General features: G+C 34.9%; 1 protein-coding gene across 4 annotated transcripts in view; it reads left to right on the top strand.

The window, feature by feature from the left end:
- The window catches only part of LOC143243489 (mechanosensory protein 2-like), a 78,007-nt gene extending 63,672 nt beyond the window's left edge, over positions 1–14,335 (top strand). For 2 of the 4 annotated variants that reach the window (XM_076487277.1, XM_076487276.1), the window contains exons 2-7: positions 1,238–1,341; positions 2,430–2,502; positions 4,838–4,920; positions 9,132–9,391; positions 10,373–10,451; positions 12,582–13,511. In XM_076487277.1, coding sequence (XP_076343392.1) covers positions 1,238–1,341; positions 2,430–2,502; positions 4,838–4,920; positions 9,132–9,391; positions 10,373–10,451; positions 12,582–12,776 — 794 coding nt within the window. In that variant the 3' untranslated portion in view covers positions 12,777–13,511. Of the gene's footprint in view, positions 1–1,237; positions 1,342–2,429; positions 2,503–4,837; positions 4,921–9,131; positions 9,392–10,372; positions 10,452–12,581 lie in introns of all 4 variants that reach the window. The other 2 variants (XM_076487275.1, XM_076487278.1) reach the window with 2 other exon arrangements.
- The last annotated feature ends 2,591 nt before the right edge of the window (positions 14,336–16,926 follow it).

Here is a 16,926-nt window from a genome sequence, read left to right as displayed (position 1 = left end):
TCAAAAAAATTTCTACCTCTGAAGTATAAAGGAAACACAAATTATGCATCAGTTTTATATGGTTTCTCAATAAAAAATCCGCCCAAATATTTTTTTGGTATTATTCCTTAATACGATGAATGATACTGATTCGGATCCCACATCAGTTTTATTTTAATTCACACACTACACCAGCCTAATTATAAATGCAATACCAGAGGAAAGAAATAGGTTCGATTGGCGGGTTAATGAATATACCAAAAAGTGTTTCATCATGACGTGTCTACAATTCGTAGTTGTTATTAGTTATGCGAGTAGCAATACTTAAAGTGTACAGTATCTGTATCTCAAAAATGTGGCTATTTCACGTTAATTCACTTTGTAAATCTACCATCAAAACGTGATTTTGTTGAATTTTGTATGTCTCTCATATAGACTTGTTTCAGAAGCAAGTTTTACTTTTAAGCTGTTAAATTAAAGCTAGTTACAAAGACAGGGCTTATTTTACACGTTTTCTGTTTTTGAGGCGTGAATTGGGTGGGTAGAGAGGGGTGTTGATCCTGTGATACAGTTCTGGATTTCTAACCCAGAAGTCCAAACCCGAATCCGTGAGATACCGCAAAATACTCTCCGCGTATTAAACTGTTGATGCGTTGTATGAGTGACAGTAAATCTCTAAGTATGGATGTTAGGTATATATTTTATGTATATAATAATGCCTGGTTTCGAAAATTATTAGGATAAATCTTTTTACACTCGAAATGCCTAACAGTTATCATTCTATTACATTCTTTCTATTTTATCAAACTTTTTAAGTTGGTTAGAGTCTGTCGAAAATCAGAAACATTACAGAATACCTGAGCAAAAAAAAAAAAAAGGAAAAAAAATTCAAGAACCGTTTCTAATCACGCCATTTTTACTCCAGAAGAAATTCACTCCCAGATTGGCGACGCCCATTTTCTTTTTTCATTCTCAGTTCTATATTTTTCCCCTCACAGTTTGTTGTATAAAAGACGTAAGTAACATTTACGAGCCAGTATACGTACGGTGTCGGTGTCACAAACTGGAGCTCTAATAGTCTTATTTAAAAGCTGACGTGGACGTGAAATGATTTCCACTTCCGTACAAACAGTCAGAGAATTTTAATTACCCTAAACAAAATAAATAACCTTGATGTTATTTTGTATAGTTATTCGTGACTTTCACAATTAACGCAATCTCTCTTCTTAAACCTTAACCATCATCTTTAATATTTCAGCTAATGTTAGTGAAAATCCAGGGATTTGTGCTTATGTCCTAACGGCAATATCGATTATCTTAATTGTAGCAACTTTACCTTTATCCTTCATCTTCTGCATCAAGGTAAGTTATCAATCTTAAATCTGCCTGTTTATCTTTTCAGCTGCCTTAACAATCTTTTATTTTTATTATAAATCATCAATCCTATATTATCTGTTTATTTTCCTTAGTTATATTTTATTTTTATTATAAATCATCAATCCTATATTATCTGTTTATTTTCCTTAGTTATATTTTATTTTTATTGTAAATCATCAGTCCTATATTTACCTGTTTATTTTCCTTAGTTATATTTTATTTTTATTGTAAATCATCAGTCCTATATCTATCTACCTGTTTATCTGTTTATTTACCTTAACAATATTTCATTTTTATTATAAAACATCAATCCTATATTTACCTGTTTATTTTCCTTAGTTATATTTTATTTTTATTGTAAATCATCAATCCTATATCTATCTACCTGTTTATCTGTTTATTTGCCTTAACAATCTTTCATTTTTATTATAAATCATCAATGCTATATTTATATGTTTATTTTCCTTAGCTATCTTTTATTTTTATTGTAAATCATCAATCCTGTATTTATTTACCTGTTTGCCTCAACAATCTTTTTATGGTGTTCCAATCCAATATATGCTTGTCTATTTGTTTGTTGACCTAAACAATCATTTATTTTGGTTATACGTCATCAATCGTATATCTGTCTGTCTATCTGCCTAAACGGTATTAAAGTTTTTAGAATGTCATAGTCACAGGCTTTGTTCTTTGCAATAGAGAAATAGTTTCTGTAATAGCTGTGTCTTTTGTTTTTTAAACAAGATATAAATCTATATGTATATGCTTATAAATCTAGTTTCACCGTTTACGTATTGTGTACTGTTACGTACAAGAGACCGGTACAATATTGATTTTCTTATTTCTTTTCATGCAAGGTTAATTTTTCCTAGCATCCTGCTTTAGTTCTGAACTGAAAGCTAACGTTGTCCAAGTTCCTTTCTTTTTATCATGTTAATTAAAGACTAGAGGGTGAGAGACATCTATTGATCACAAAATACACTAACTGAGTTTACCTTCCTTGCTAAATTTTTTTGCACAGAGCGCAACTAATAGAATAACTTTATTTTTTTATTTCCTTCCTAATGGTTTAGGTGGTTCAAGAATATGAAAGAGCTGTTATATTTCGCCTAGGTAGACTTGTTCGCGGCGGTGCAAAAGGTCCAGGTAAGATAAATCATTTAAACAACATTTCAGCTACATAAAAAATATCATAAGTAATTGTTTATGTTGTTATTATTATAACATTAGTACTGTTATTACGTTCAGAAAACGATTATAGGAAGTGTGTTAAACATGAGAAACGTTTTAACTGCCCCATTTGTTGTTGTTGCTGTCTGTTATTTGTTGTTGTTGCTGTCTGTTATTTGTTGTTGTTGCTGTCTGTTATTTGTTGTTGTTGCTGTCTGTTATTTGTTGTTGTTGCTGTCTGTTATTTGTTGTTGTTGCTGTCTGTTATTTGTTGTTGCTCTATCATAAAAGAAATGCAGACCTCTTTCTTTAATTGAAGTAATTTGAAAGCTACACGAAGACTGTTTGCGCCAGCTGTCCCTAATTTAGCAGTGTAAGACTAGAGGGAAGGCAGCTAGTCATCACCACCTACCGCCAAATCTTAGGCTACTATTTTATCACCGAATAATGGGATTGGCTTTCACATCATAACGTCTCTACGGCTGGAAGAGAGAGCATTGAGTTTCTGTTATCTTATTATCCTGCCCACTTTTCCACGTGTCCATCTATTTAACCCTTCTTCACACTAGTACTTAATTAGCATATTTATATGTCCGCGAACTTTCTAGATTTAAGGCTTCTTTCTGTTTATAAAGTTTTGTACTGACTGATAAAATTATTTTCTGATTATAAACAGAAGTTCTTCAACTACTAATCATGTGTCACGCCGAGCACCAGCAGCGTGTTTGGAACCGGATGGTGCGATTCCCACGAGTACTAAAGTGCAACGTAACACGCGAGTCACGCTGTAACAGAAAACTACCAGGACAAAAAGGACGTCCATTTCCTTGGGGCATCATCGCTTTTCTAGATTTATTTTGGTGCCAGCCTCGTGTTTGACACGACTGTTTTCCTTTTACCTCACAAGTCACTTGTTTTCTGTATAAAGTTTTATTTACGTCAAAGACGAAGCTACAAATTAGACATGCAAAAAATAAAACCTTAACTTAGAAATATATATAAGTGTAAAACGTTCACTTTCTTTATAGTGAGTACTTTATCTCATCAACTAGACTTGCTTCTAATTGTTGACGCTATATTTACCAGATATTTGCTTCGTTTCATACTTCATCTTTTGTTTTGTGTATCCACCCCTCATCTATGACCAATCTAAAAATCTGTAAACAAACAAGAAAGGCAGTGCTACTTTCCTTGATGTTACAACGGCAAACTGCCTTTAGAACACTCCGTTGTTCAACTGATCACGACCTTTGTGTCCATAGAAGCGTCTAGCAGAACAATTGAACCCAAAAGTGTTAGTGCCCCCACCCATTAATAAAACAAAAAAACAATAATAACAGTTTGCCTCTATTTATTTTCTATCTTATCGTGTACAATTTGTAGGTTCATGATAAACGTATAGGAGTCGTTTTATCCTATTACTTTATTTTGCTTTTTCTGCTAAACAACCATCGACTAACTAAAGGAAAAGTTATTTCCAAGGCTTATTTATCAGTTCGAAAATGGCCAGACATGGCCAGGCGGATAAAAGCACTCGACTCGTAATCTGAGGGTCGCGGGTTCGAATCCCCGTCACACCAAACATGCTTGCCCTTTCAGATGAAGGGGCATTATAATGTGATGGTCAATTTCACTATTCGTTGGTAGAAGAGTAGCCCAAGAGTTGGCGGTGGGTGGTGATGATTAGCTCCTTCCCTCTAGTCTTACTCTGCACAATTAGGGATGGCTAGCGTAGATAGCTCTTGTGTAGCTTTGAGCGAAATTCAAAATAAACTAAAAAAACTAATCCGAAAAATGTATCTAAAAATACAAAATGATAGGTGGACTTTTTTTTGTAGTTGCATCATGCAATCTAGCAATTTTGAATTCGTCTTTCAAGTTTGATGTCAGTAAAACTACGTAACAAAACTTGTGTCAACTTCAGAAGTCAATACATTATAAGTGTTTCCTAAAGAATAAAATAATCAGACAGAAGAAGAACAAGGTATTAAATGAAAGAAGTCGTGTTGACCAATAGACTGACTAACTGAGAAGTCGTGTTGACCAACAGAATGACTAACTGAAATTCAAGCGAAACAAAGAATTTCAGTTTGTTGTTGTCACAACCAATATTCTAAAACTAATTTTGAGTATTTTAAAGCTCAATGTTGTTCTATAGCTAAATGAATGTTCAACGAGAACCATGTTAGCCACCATCACCACATCTTTCTACATGATCGGTTAAAAAAAATTAATTAAGTTGCCGAATGGTCATAAGCACGTTTCGTTTTCAGATCAGTCGATCCGTAGTAACCAAACAATTCTGTTTCAGGCATTTTCTTCATTATTCCCTGTATCGACACCTACTGTAAAGTGGACTTAAGAACAGTTTCATTTGATGTTCCACCACAAGAGGTTAGTTTCTTCTCTCGTTTGTTCGTTCTTTACAATTCGCTAACAGTTTATATGTAAACAGCAAAAGAAAAAAAAACTCCTAGCTTCAAGGCAAATTATGTATCTCAGTATATGAAATTGTGTTACAATAAGTTCCGGTTTCTGTTAAAACGATCAATGAAAACTTAATTAACGAACATATATCACCAGTGGTGACCATGGTTTCTGAATGCAGTGTGTAGTTATAAATTCTGTAATTATTGTTCATAATAAGCACCATACTAATTCACATAATAATCTGTCTCCTTTTTTGTATGTTATTTTAGAGAAACTTTAGTGTTAATATTGACGTTTCTGCTTTCTGCACAGACGAAACTTTCTCTAGTTGGTACTTTGCCTTGTGTTACATTAATTACTTAATACACGACAGTCTTATTTTAATTGACTGTCTTGGTACGTTTATATATCACCAGATGGTGCGTTGAACACTCTTAAGCACCAGTGATGTCGAGAAAACCCACTTGTAGAGAAATATATATGCAAAAACGGCTCATGTGGTCAGCTTCCGGTCAGTTACCTCTTTCTTTGTGAACCTGACGATGACCGAAGAAGGTCGAAACGTTGTTCGCTCTTCTATGTAAAATATTTTCTCAACCCAAACGAGCCGTTTTTGCATATATATTACTCTTAAGCACCGTTTATATGTTTCTGTTTCAGCGCAAATCTACACAATGGACCATTTAGTGTCTTTCCATCGAGGGAAATGCCCATTTTTACTTACTTACAAAATTACTTACTTACGGTACAAAGAGGAATCTGTATCCTTGCTTACTTACAGTACAAAGGGGAATCTGTATCCTTGCTTACTTACAGTACAAAGAGGAATCTGTATCCTTGCTTACTTACAGCACAAAGGGAATCTGTATCCTTGCTTACTTACAGTACAAAGGGGAATCTACAATATTGCTTATTTACAGAATAAAGGGGAATCTATAATCTTTCTTGGTTACAGTGCAAAGAGGAGCCTGTAATCGTGCTTATTTACATTTCACATGGAATATATATGTAATATTGCTCCAAAATGTAGTTCCTTTTAGCTCGTTCAGAGATTAATGGTCAGTTAACTTAGAACGGTTATAACAGACAAAAGAACAAAAACAAAGAAAATGCTTACATTAAAAAAGACTCGGAAATTGAATAACCAAGTTTTAAACATTTTGTAAGAAACGTTCCTACAAACATAAAAATATTTACAGCTGCGTGAATTGGTTCTACTAGCTGAATGCGACGTTCTGCTGCTCTTAAGAAGAAAGAAACTTTCGCTCGAGTCAAAATACCACAAATATAGAACTACTTTGTATTAATGGACCCTTTTAGCGCTAAGACGACATATAATTCAATGTGTTCTAGTCGTAATCTGAACGTTATGAACTTTGCCAAGTTTAATAATTTAGCTACAGTAAACGTCACCCTCATGCAGCTCCGTGTTTTTCGCTAAACTGTATCACGTTATAATTAGATTTGGTTTCATAGAAAATGTTATTACTTAAGTTTTTAGAGTGATACATTTGAGTATTATATCACTGTTTTGGATTAAGCTAAGATTTTATGTAGTTATAATCGGTACCACCTCAGTGGTTCAACAGTAACTTAAGGTCTAATTCTCCACGTGTTCCTCAAATATTTTTTGTTTGGTTTGTTTTTAATTTTGCACAAATCTACACGAGGGCTATTTGCTCTAGCCGTCCCTAATTTAGCAGTGTAAGACTAGAGGGAAGGTAGCTAGTCATCACCACCCACTGCCAACTCTTGGGCTACTTTTTTACCAACGGATAGTGGGATTGACCGTCACTTTATAACGCCCCCACGGCTGAAAGGGCGAGCATGTTTGGTGCGACTTTTTTATCTATTATGTTTGTTGTTAAGCTCAAAGCTGCGCAATGGGCTACCTGGACCTGGACTATGCCCATCGCGGGTATCGAAACCTGATTTTGAAGGTTGCAATAATACCTGAAGCAGGGTCATAACAAAGAAAGGGTAGCTCTGAAGGAATCCCTGATTTTACACATCTGCGAGTATTTGAATTGAAAATTATTAACCTCAGATTGCCACCCGCTAGCACAGCGGTATGTCTCCGGATTTCCAACGCTAAAATCAGGGGTTCGATTCCCCTCGGTGGGCTGAGCAGATAGCCCGATGTGGCTTTGCTATAAGAAAAAGACAAACACACACACAAACTTCAGATTATATAACTCATTATTTGACCAAAGTTTGTGTCAGATCCAAATATTATTTCCGAGCTCCATATGTCTTCTTCGTATCTGAGAAAAAACAGGACAATTATAGTGTCACTAAGCAAGTGCACAATAGAAACACGACCAACAACCCACAAAAGAACGTCACCACCAGGGTAAAACATCTAAAAACAAAGATTGAAACGGCTACATTTACTCAAGCACTCCAATCTAAAACATCTTGAAATATGCAATAGGCTGAAAAGGCAAACATGTTTGGAACCCGCGACCAGCAGATTGCGAGTTGAGTGCCCTGTTCATCAGACACAGTAAACCAAAGATGTGGTGATATCCTGTCAATGCAAGTACTCGATCTGTACCAGCTGAGACAGAAACCTTGTTATTTAAATACACTCGTTAGTGAATGGATTCATAGATGGGAAGCCTTGCAACTTTTGATCGACACTGGTTCTATGGCTACAATTGTTTGGCCCAATCTGGTAACAAGAGTGGGTAATTGGGTCCAGAGACAAAGCAAGAAGACGTATTGATATGAAAAAGTAGTCTAAAAGTTCCAGCAAGAGGAAAGTTTGAAGTCGACCTCACTATGGAAAGTTTCTTCATACAACCTGATGTATGGTACCTGCCACTGAGGAAGAATGTGTGTTGGGAATAAACTTCTTGTGGAAGTACAGATGAGAGGAAATCCTCGTGCACCACGAGACAACTACATCATCAAAATCTGAATTTCCAGTGACAGTCGAAATTAAAGCACAAGACAATGAATACAACGAACCTAAAGAGAAATATGGCTGAGTCCAGGAATATAAGTGTTCCAAACCTAAGGAATCCACCGTGATCATCAGTGGAAGACTAGCCAAGCGCTTAGCTTCAAAGAAAACTGTTAGAAACTCCTGTAGAAAACTTTCAGAGCTAAGTCACCACTGAATCTTTTGATCATCTATCTTAAAACAGCAATGCTAAAAGTTTTGATTAGATATTTATAAGTGTATTGAATTTTGTCCAAAGCTACTCGTACGCTCTCTATGCCGGCTGTCCGTAATTATGAAATAATAGACTAAGGAAAACGCAGTTACTGAACACTACACGCTTCCAACTCTTGGACTACTCATTACGAACAAATATTGGGATTAATGATAACATTACAACGCCTTCGGAGGGTCAGTAGTAAATATATTGATTTATAACGCTAAAACTGAGTTTCAATATTCCTGATGGGTACATCACAGATAGCCCATTAGGCTTAACAATTAGCAAATAGAAGTTGAAGTTTAATATAAAGTTTATGTTTGGTCGTGGGAGTCTTCAAAGAGCTTCACAATTATGAGGGACAGTGCTGTGCTCTACTATATATATATATATTGAGCGGTTGTGATGTTTTTGAATAGGATAAGTACTTTTACATCATATGATGGACGTGTGCTTAGCCACTAGAATGTTTATAAAGAAAATTAGATTTTATTTTAGGAAACGATCTGAATTATATTAAACGCGAGTTACACGAGTCTAGAAGAGATAAGTGACTGATTACTGATTCAGCTCTTTGTTGTGAATATTGAATCTGTGTTTTCAACATAGTAGTAGAGATATAAGAAGTTTTGTACTTACGAGAAAATTAGAAGGTAAGTAACTGCTTTGTGTTATGTGTGAAGGTAGTCCTATCATTGGTTAGTGAAATCTTGTAATAGTTGGCAAAAAAAAATAAAAAAAACGCTTGTGTTAACATTAAGTGAACTGTATTTTGCACCAAATGTTACCAAATAATTCAGAAAAAACACTTAGCAATAGAAATCTTGACTACAGTGTTGTTGATGAAAAGTTATTTCATGATTTGATCAATGGTTAAAACCAAGGGCACATATTTTTAATATGAGATGTGAATGCTATTATCACATAGAAACACTCTTAATTTTTAAATTATTTGTAAATTATGAATTAATGTCTTTAAAGAGAGTGTTTCTTGTTCTTATTTTTCAGATACTGTCCAGAGATTCTGTTACTGTGGCTGTCGACGCTGTAGTGTACTACCGTATCAGTAACGCCACTATTGCTATCTCCAACGTGGAAGATTATGGACATTCAACGCGACTCCTGGCGGCAACCACTCTACGGAACGTCCTTGGAACCAAAAACCTGTCTGAAATACTCTCCGAGAGGGAGAGCATCAGTCATGTGATGCAGGCCAGTTTGGATGAAGCTACTGACCCTTGGGGGGTGAAAGTAGAACGCGTAGAAATGCAAGTTTTCTGTTTTTGTGCCTGTTTGTTTGTTTATTTTTAATTTCACGAAAAGCTACACGAGGGCTATCTGCGATAGCCGTTCCTGATTTAGCAGTTTAAGACTAGAGGGAAGGCAGCTAGTCATCACCACTCACCGCCAACTCTTGGGCTACTCATTTAACAACGAATAATGGGATTGCCCGCCGCATTATAATGCCCCCACGGCTGAAAGAGCAAGCATGTTTGGTGCGACGGGGATTCGAACCCGCAACCCTCAGATTACAAGTTGAACGCCTTAACCCACCTGGCCATGCCGGGCTGTTTGAAGAATAGTGAACTGTTCATAAGCACTCGAGTTTTGGGTTTCGTTTGAGAAACTATTACAGCTTTATATGTGATCCTATGTACTCATTTCTTAATCAGAATTAAAATGTAAACTTATAGTATATAGAGTATATATAGTATATATATTAAGCAGTATTCTTCACTAACTATTGGGCTACTCCAATAAAATTGTGGGAATTGACTGTTACTCTTATAAAACACCAACTATCCCAAAATGTTAAGCGCGATTTTACGACAACGGAATGCAAACCATAGACCATTGAATTTACAGTCAGGCGCGCTAACCACTAAACCATTCAAAATATATATTTGCATCAACATGTGTTTAATTTTATTTTATAGTTGTTGTTTTTCCTTCATTAAGCCTAATGATTCTATGATAACTTCCAAGGTAAGTGAATAAGTCAGGGTAACATAATCAGTGATAAGTGAGTCATATTTAATATACTAGTTATAATTTTCTCAACTTAAACTTCTTTAGAAATAAAAACTAATATTTCGGCACCATTTTAACTCGTATTAAGTGTTGAAAAACCAAAAGTAAGCTACTGAACCAATATTTGACAAACAAACAAAATTGAAAGATAGCTTCATATCACTCTTTTAACATCCTTATATAGCTTGATAGAATAATCTTTTTTTTTAATCCCTCAGAAAAGACGTACGTTTGCCTGTGCAACTACAAAGAGCAATGGCTGCTGAGGCAGAAGCTGCGCGTGAAGCACGCGCTAAGGTAGGGAATATTTGTAACATATACAGACAGTAGATGTTTATGGTTGGAAAACGTTGTACCTTAAAACTATTTTAGGCGGAAATTATAAATATAGTCAGTGTATTTTCTATTATCAGAAGTCATTGTGCAGCCATTTAGATGTTCTATTATCAGAAGTCAGTAGATGCTCTGTTATCAGTCATTGTACAGTCAGTAGATGCTCTATTATCCAAAGTCATTACACATACAGTAAATGTTCTGTTGTCAGGATTAATTGGACAGCCAGTTGAAGCTCCATCGTCTGAAGTCATTGCATAGCCAGTAGATGCCCCATAGTCATAAGTCATTGCAATGTAGTCAATACATGATATACAGTCAGAATTTTTTTCAGTTATTAGATAAGATGTACTAATTACATATTGTACGGTCTACACATACTAGGCATATTGAGGGTAAAGTATATTATTTACAATAATTCTGGGGCTTCATCACGTTACCTCATGTCACAATGTCTGTTTACACTGTGTTTGACCACAGTTTATCTTGACAGTAGTCCTGCAACGTTGCTTTCATTGAAAAAGGCACTGTCAAGTCAAAATCATACATCTCTCAGATTCTGACAATACACTATTTAGTATAAGAGGGAAATTTCCAACTTCCTTTCAAACATAGTGATTGCAAATAAATCAATAAGTGCTGAATCCAGCGACTTGGCTATTATGCCTTCTTATAGAATAACGTGATATCTCGTTTCATTTTCAAGCTGCTTCTAGTCAGGTTGATCAACAGGTATGACTGGTAGCCTTATCTTGATGAGTCAATGCCTTGGTGGCTTCGTTTACAGATGGAGAGCCTTCTTTTTTATGTAGCCTTAGAAAAATGCATGGACATTTTTTGCCACTGACTTTTATGCTCGTTTATTATCACCCGTTACATGACAATGCACTATGGTTACTACGACAGGGGTACGACTTGTTGCAGGTCTTTTTCTGGGTAGTCCTGAAACTACAAGTTGATCCATATTCCTTTTGTTCAATACCACCAAGTGCAAAGGATAACCCCATCTTGAAAGTCATAAATCATTCATCTGAACACATCTTTAATATGTGATCGTTGTCGAACGTTCCGACGCATTTTATATATATATAAATAATTTTTGTTTGCTATTAAACTCAAAGCAATTAGAAAATAATGAACATGGTTAATTTTAAATTCTGTACTAAAGTACTTGATTTGTGATATTATATACGTAAAATTTGCAGAATTAATAGCTTGAAGCTATATTTTCGAAAGTAATAAGAAAATGTATAAATGGGCTTTTTAAAAAACAAATATATAAATATTTAAACTGAAAAAACTCTATTCTCAATAAAAAATCACACATTTTTAAAATAGTAATTATTCCAAACACATATATTTGAGACATTTTACTTACTTGATGCTCACACGTATTCCTACTCTAAGAATGAAATTATTCAAATATTATCAATTTTAAAAGTGATTTGAACTCGTTGAAAAATAAAGGTTGATATTAAATATAAGGAGAACTCTGTAGGAATTATTTATTCATAGCTTTTAAGAAAATAAAATTGGTGGTTTTTAATTTTCCACACACGTTAGTATGTGTATATTATTAACCCTTAAATAGCGACCATCATCAACTGATGCTGCTATCTACAACGTTCTCGTTCTTTAAAGGTTAGAAGAAAAAAATGCTCTTTTTTCTCAGGAAATCTAGGTTTAGCTTTCTCGCCAAAGAAAAAATGGCAATCATTATATAGCATTTAAAGTGGTGTAATATCATATATTTGGTAATATAACGTTAATGAGGAAAACCACATATGAGTGTAGTTTGGGGAAGAATTAGATTGTTATTTTACCTTCTTTTGGGGTAATGGAACCACATGAAATTTTCATGGGACACAATTCCTGTGGACTGTGTTTTTCATGTGATATATTTGATGCTTAATCCAAGCATTGTGCTTAATGCAACGTTATTATTTTGTAAAGGTCATGGGATTGTGGTTTGTAGGCATTTCATATTCCTGATATAACAGTTTACAGGTTAAGTGTCGTTCTTTTTTCATTTGTATACAAAGTTTGTAACTCCTTTTCAGTTGTTATGACGTTATTTTTGTTTGTTTGTCTTAGGTCATCGCTGCTGAGGGGGAGCAGCGAGCGTCCAGAGCGTTGAAAGAAGCTTCTGAAGTAATAGCTGACTCCCCATCTGCTCTACAGCTCCGCTACCTCCAGACACTCGGCTTCATCGCCACGGAGAAAAACTCTACCATCGTATTTCCCGTTCCTCTGGAGCTCTTTAAATGTTTCCTGAAGAAAGATGAATGAAACGATAACAAGAGATGCGAGAAATCAAACCGGATATCGATATAAACACACCATATTTCTTCATTAACGGATCAAATGCATCTTTGTATGTCGTTATAAAATAATACAGTGTGTACAAACTGTACGACTAGGCCATCTGGTATTAATTTGTCAAATACGTTTGACTTCTGTCAGATACTTCGTGGCAATTATTCATTGGTTAACATCAAACTGTGCTGTGAATCTACGTAATCTGAAACCAGATAACCTGGTACTTAGTTATATCATTCGTTATTAGTTGTGTATATGTTCTCTAAATTATTAATAGAAAGGTCAATTCTACCTATTACTTTATCATATCATTCTTCATTATTAGAATTTGTTGTTGTCTTTTAATTCTTTACTTGTTGTTTTCATAGCTAAATCCGAATACGATAAAATATTGTTATTTCGAAATCAGGAGAATTGTTCTGAATCTGCATCGGAAAACCAAGAGTTATCGTAAAATCAAGTTGTTCCGAACGTCTAATTCTAAGTACATCATAAAATACTCATGGATATTCACTATACTGAACCACCAGTACATTTTCTATAGGTTTTCAACAAAGTAATTTAACTAAAGAGTTTTTTTCTTGACTACATTGAAAAGCTTTCTCTTGCACTTTTATTACACTTCGTTTATTTGTCTTTCGTGTTACTTATTTGTCAGCAGCGAAATAAAAATCACTATTTAATGTTTAAAACTATCATCAAATTGACTCACTATGTGACTTGTGTTGCTATCTCGATTACTGTTTATAACAACAATCTATTTCTTCTTTCGTAAAAAAAATCTAAAAAAAAATAATTGTTTTTAAAAATACAAACAGAAAAACAAATCCTACTCGAATATGAAAATACGATTCTGTTGTACCCTCACTTTAGGTTGATTTTACTTGAATTACCCTAACAACATCTGGACTAAACGGCCAGGAATTAGCCCCTTATGGCTCAGATATAATAGTATTTAGTTTTGAACTAGAGATGAAAGGGAAGGGAACCAGTTGACGGTTCTCGTATGAAATAGCAGGATTGATTTTTCACTTTTATCATATAATGCGCCCACAGCTGAAAAAGCAAAACACGATTGTCTGGTAATACGATGTCTCAAACCAGAGACCCTTAGATGTCCACAAACAGTTAAAATTATTTTTATAAATCAGTAAAAACTTTTATCGTCAGTTATTCCTAAAATCGACTGCTAATTATCATTTTCAGTATCGGCTGTGTATGTTACAACTTGATATGTGACACGAGAAAACCGTTCCGATTCTGTCATCGGACTTTATTGAAGAAACACACACACACACACACTAGCTCAGCGGTATATCTACGGACTCACCTCGCTAGAAACCAGGTTTCGATACTCGTGGCGGGCAAATCACAGATAGTCCAACGTGTAGCTTTGTGCTTCATTCCAAACAGTCAAACCATTGAAGAATCGGAGCAAAAACCACATTATTAATACTGGGGCTGTATTTCAGTATTATGATGGTATGAACGCCTTTTTCACACTGGCGAAACATGATTTTAATTAATTATACTTATCATAACACATTACAATGGAAAGCATAGTGTGATTGGAATATCATTATTATATAAATATGATTATATTCAGTTGATGTTGTTGTTTTGTAATTTCCACTCAACTTGAAATTATTAAACTTAGTTTTAATTTTAAATTAAGTCTTTTAAAATTAGTTTTGTTCTTCTCGTATTTAACGGACAAGGAGAAATAACTGTAACGGACAAGGAGGGATAACTGTAGCGAACAAGGAGGGATAACTGTAACGGACAAGGAAGGATAACTGTAGCGAACAAGGAGAGATAACTGTAACGACAAGGAGGGATAACTGTATCCCAGTGGTTAGCGTGTTCAGCAATGGTTTGTTTAATTGCTTCCCTTTACTGCCAAAAAAAGTTGTGCTCTACAATTATGTGGTATGGCTGTGTTGTAAGTGACGATTAAAACCTATTATTCTATTATAGAGGTTCAAGAGTTGGCGGTGGGTGATACTGGCTAGCTGCCTTTTCATTAGTCTTTCACTTTAAAATTGGAAATGCTTAATTCAGATATCCCTCGAGCTTTGGGCAACATTCATCAAAAACAAAGGATGAGGGTTCGTAAGATTGGACGTGTTTGTTCTTAGATATATATCTTGTTCACCACTTGTTTGTTGAAATTCCAGCACATCTACTCGAGGGTTTTCTTTGCTGGCCGTCGCTAATTTTGAAGTGATAAACTATGGGAGAGCAGCTAGCCAACTATTGATCTAATTTTACCAACAAATGGTAGGACTCATCGTCACATTATAACGCCCATACTGATAAAAGTTAGAATACGTTTAGTGACAAAATTCAATCGTATAACCCACAGATTGCAAGTCGACTGCTCTAACCACTAGGTCGTGTTCATCATATCTCATAAACGTTGAAAACCACAGAAATAACCAAAAACTCGTGATTAATGTCATCCATAACTCAAACGTAAAAATTTCTCATGTCACATAATAATGTGCATCAAACCTTCAACCTTCGGACTTTGTCCGATTCATCGTAAATGTCATCGCTGGTCGTTTCAACATCTCGAATACCAGATGTGGACTCTGCTTTTGTGAGTCCGTGTTTCTTGTACTGTTTCAAATACAAAAAAGCCGCATTACTGATGCACATGTGTACACAAAGTACGCAGTAACATTTGGTATATGATGGTTACTCTGTGTTATCCTAAGATGACCAACACGTGTTATCCTAGGATAGTCACTCTGTGCTATCCGAAAATGGTCACTTTGCATTATCCTAAAATGTTCAGTTTGCGTTGCCCTATAATGGTCACTCTATGTTATCCTACAATGATGACTTTGCATTAGTTAGGATGGTTAGTCTCCATTATCCAAAGAGAGTGCATCTTACCTGGAAACTAGATGAAAATAATCTATATGTGGAAAAGACCATCCCTTTCACAACTGACCTATTCATCACACAGACAGTCTTCAGATAGATGTTCTTCTCTGAATGTGTAACCTCCAATTTCAGCTGGTATACACCTGGTATAAATGATTGTATCATACAGTCCTCAGATAGATGTTATTCTCTGAATGTGTAACCTCCAGTTTCAGCTGGTATAAATGACTGTATCATAACGTCCTCAGATAGATGTTATTCTCTAAATGTGTAACCTCCAGTTTCAGCTGGTATAAATGACTGTATCATAACGTCCTCAGATAGATGTTATTCTCTGAATGTGTAACCTCCAGTTTCAGCTGGTGTACACCTGGTATAAATGACTGTATCATAAAGTCCTCAGATAGATGTTATTCTCTGAATGTGTAACCTCCAGTTTCAGCTGGTATACACCTGGTATAAATGATTGTATCATAAAGTCCTCAGATAGATGTCATTCTCTGAATGTGTAACCTCCAGTTTCAGCTGGTATACACCTGGTATAAATGATTGTATCATAAAGTCCTCAAATAGATGTCATTCTCTGAATGTGTAACCTCCAATTTCAGCTGGTATACACCTGGTATAAATGACTGTATCATAAAGTCCTCAGATAGATGTTATTTTCTGAATGTGTAACCTCCAGTTTCAGCTGGTATACACCTGGTATAAATGATTGTATCATAAAGTCCTCAGATAGATGTTATTCTCTGAATGTGTAACCTCCAGTTTCAGCTGGTATACACCTGGTATAAATGATTGTACCATATAATCCTCACGTTTTTGAGTAAATCTCGTACACCTCGTTTTTAATATCAATCTATAAATTCAATGAAAATTATACTCAACAGATGAATAGTTAGTACAACACACAATAGAATATACCACTATTATCACATCGATATACTTCCAAGAATAAACACAAGATATTCTTCATCATGAATTCAGTGGTCTTCAACTTCAGTTGCCAAGCAACGGACTTTACAACCCTTCAATTTTCAGTCGCTGATGTACAAACTCATTCCTAACATAACTTCAGGTTTCGTTAAATCTTTACACTAAAAGATAAATGTATATAAAATATTTAAAGCTGCAGTATGTTTCAAACATATAAACATAAATATGTATTTACAGATATAAATCGGAAAAATCTACATTTACATATAACATACTTTAATTGATAATGAAA

This window comes from Tachypleus tridentatus, chromosome 2 (assembly GCF_004210375.1).
Source record: "Tachypleus tridentatus isolate NWPU-2018 chromosome 2, ASM421037v1, whole genome shotgun sequence".
Classification (NCBI taxonomy): domain Eukaryota; kingdom Metazoa; phylum Arthropoda; class Merostomata; order Xiphosura; family Limulidae; genus Tachypleus; species Tachypleus tridentatus.
The sequence above is the reverse complement of the archived record's forward strand: the minus strand, read 5'-3'. Positions and strand labels throughout refer to the sequence as shown.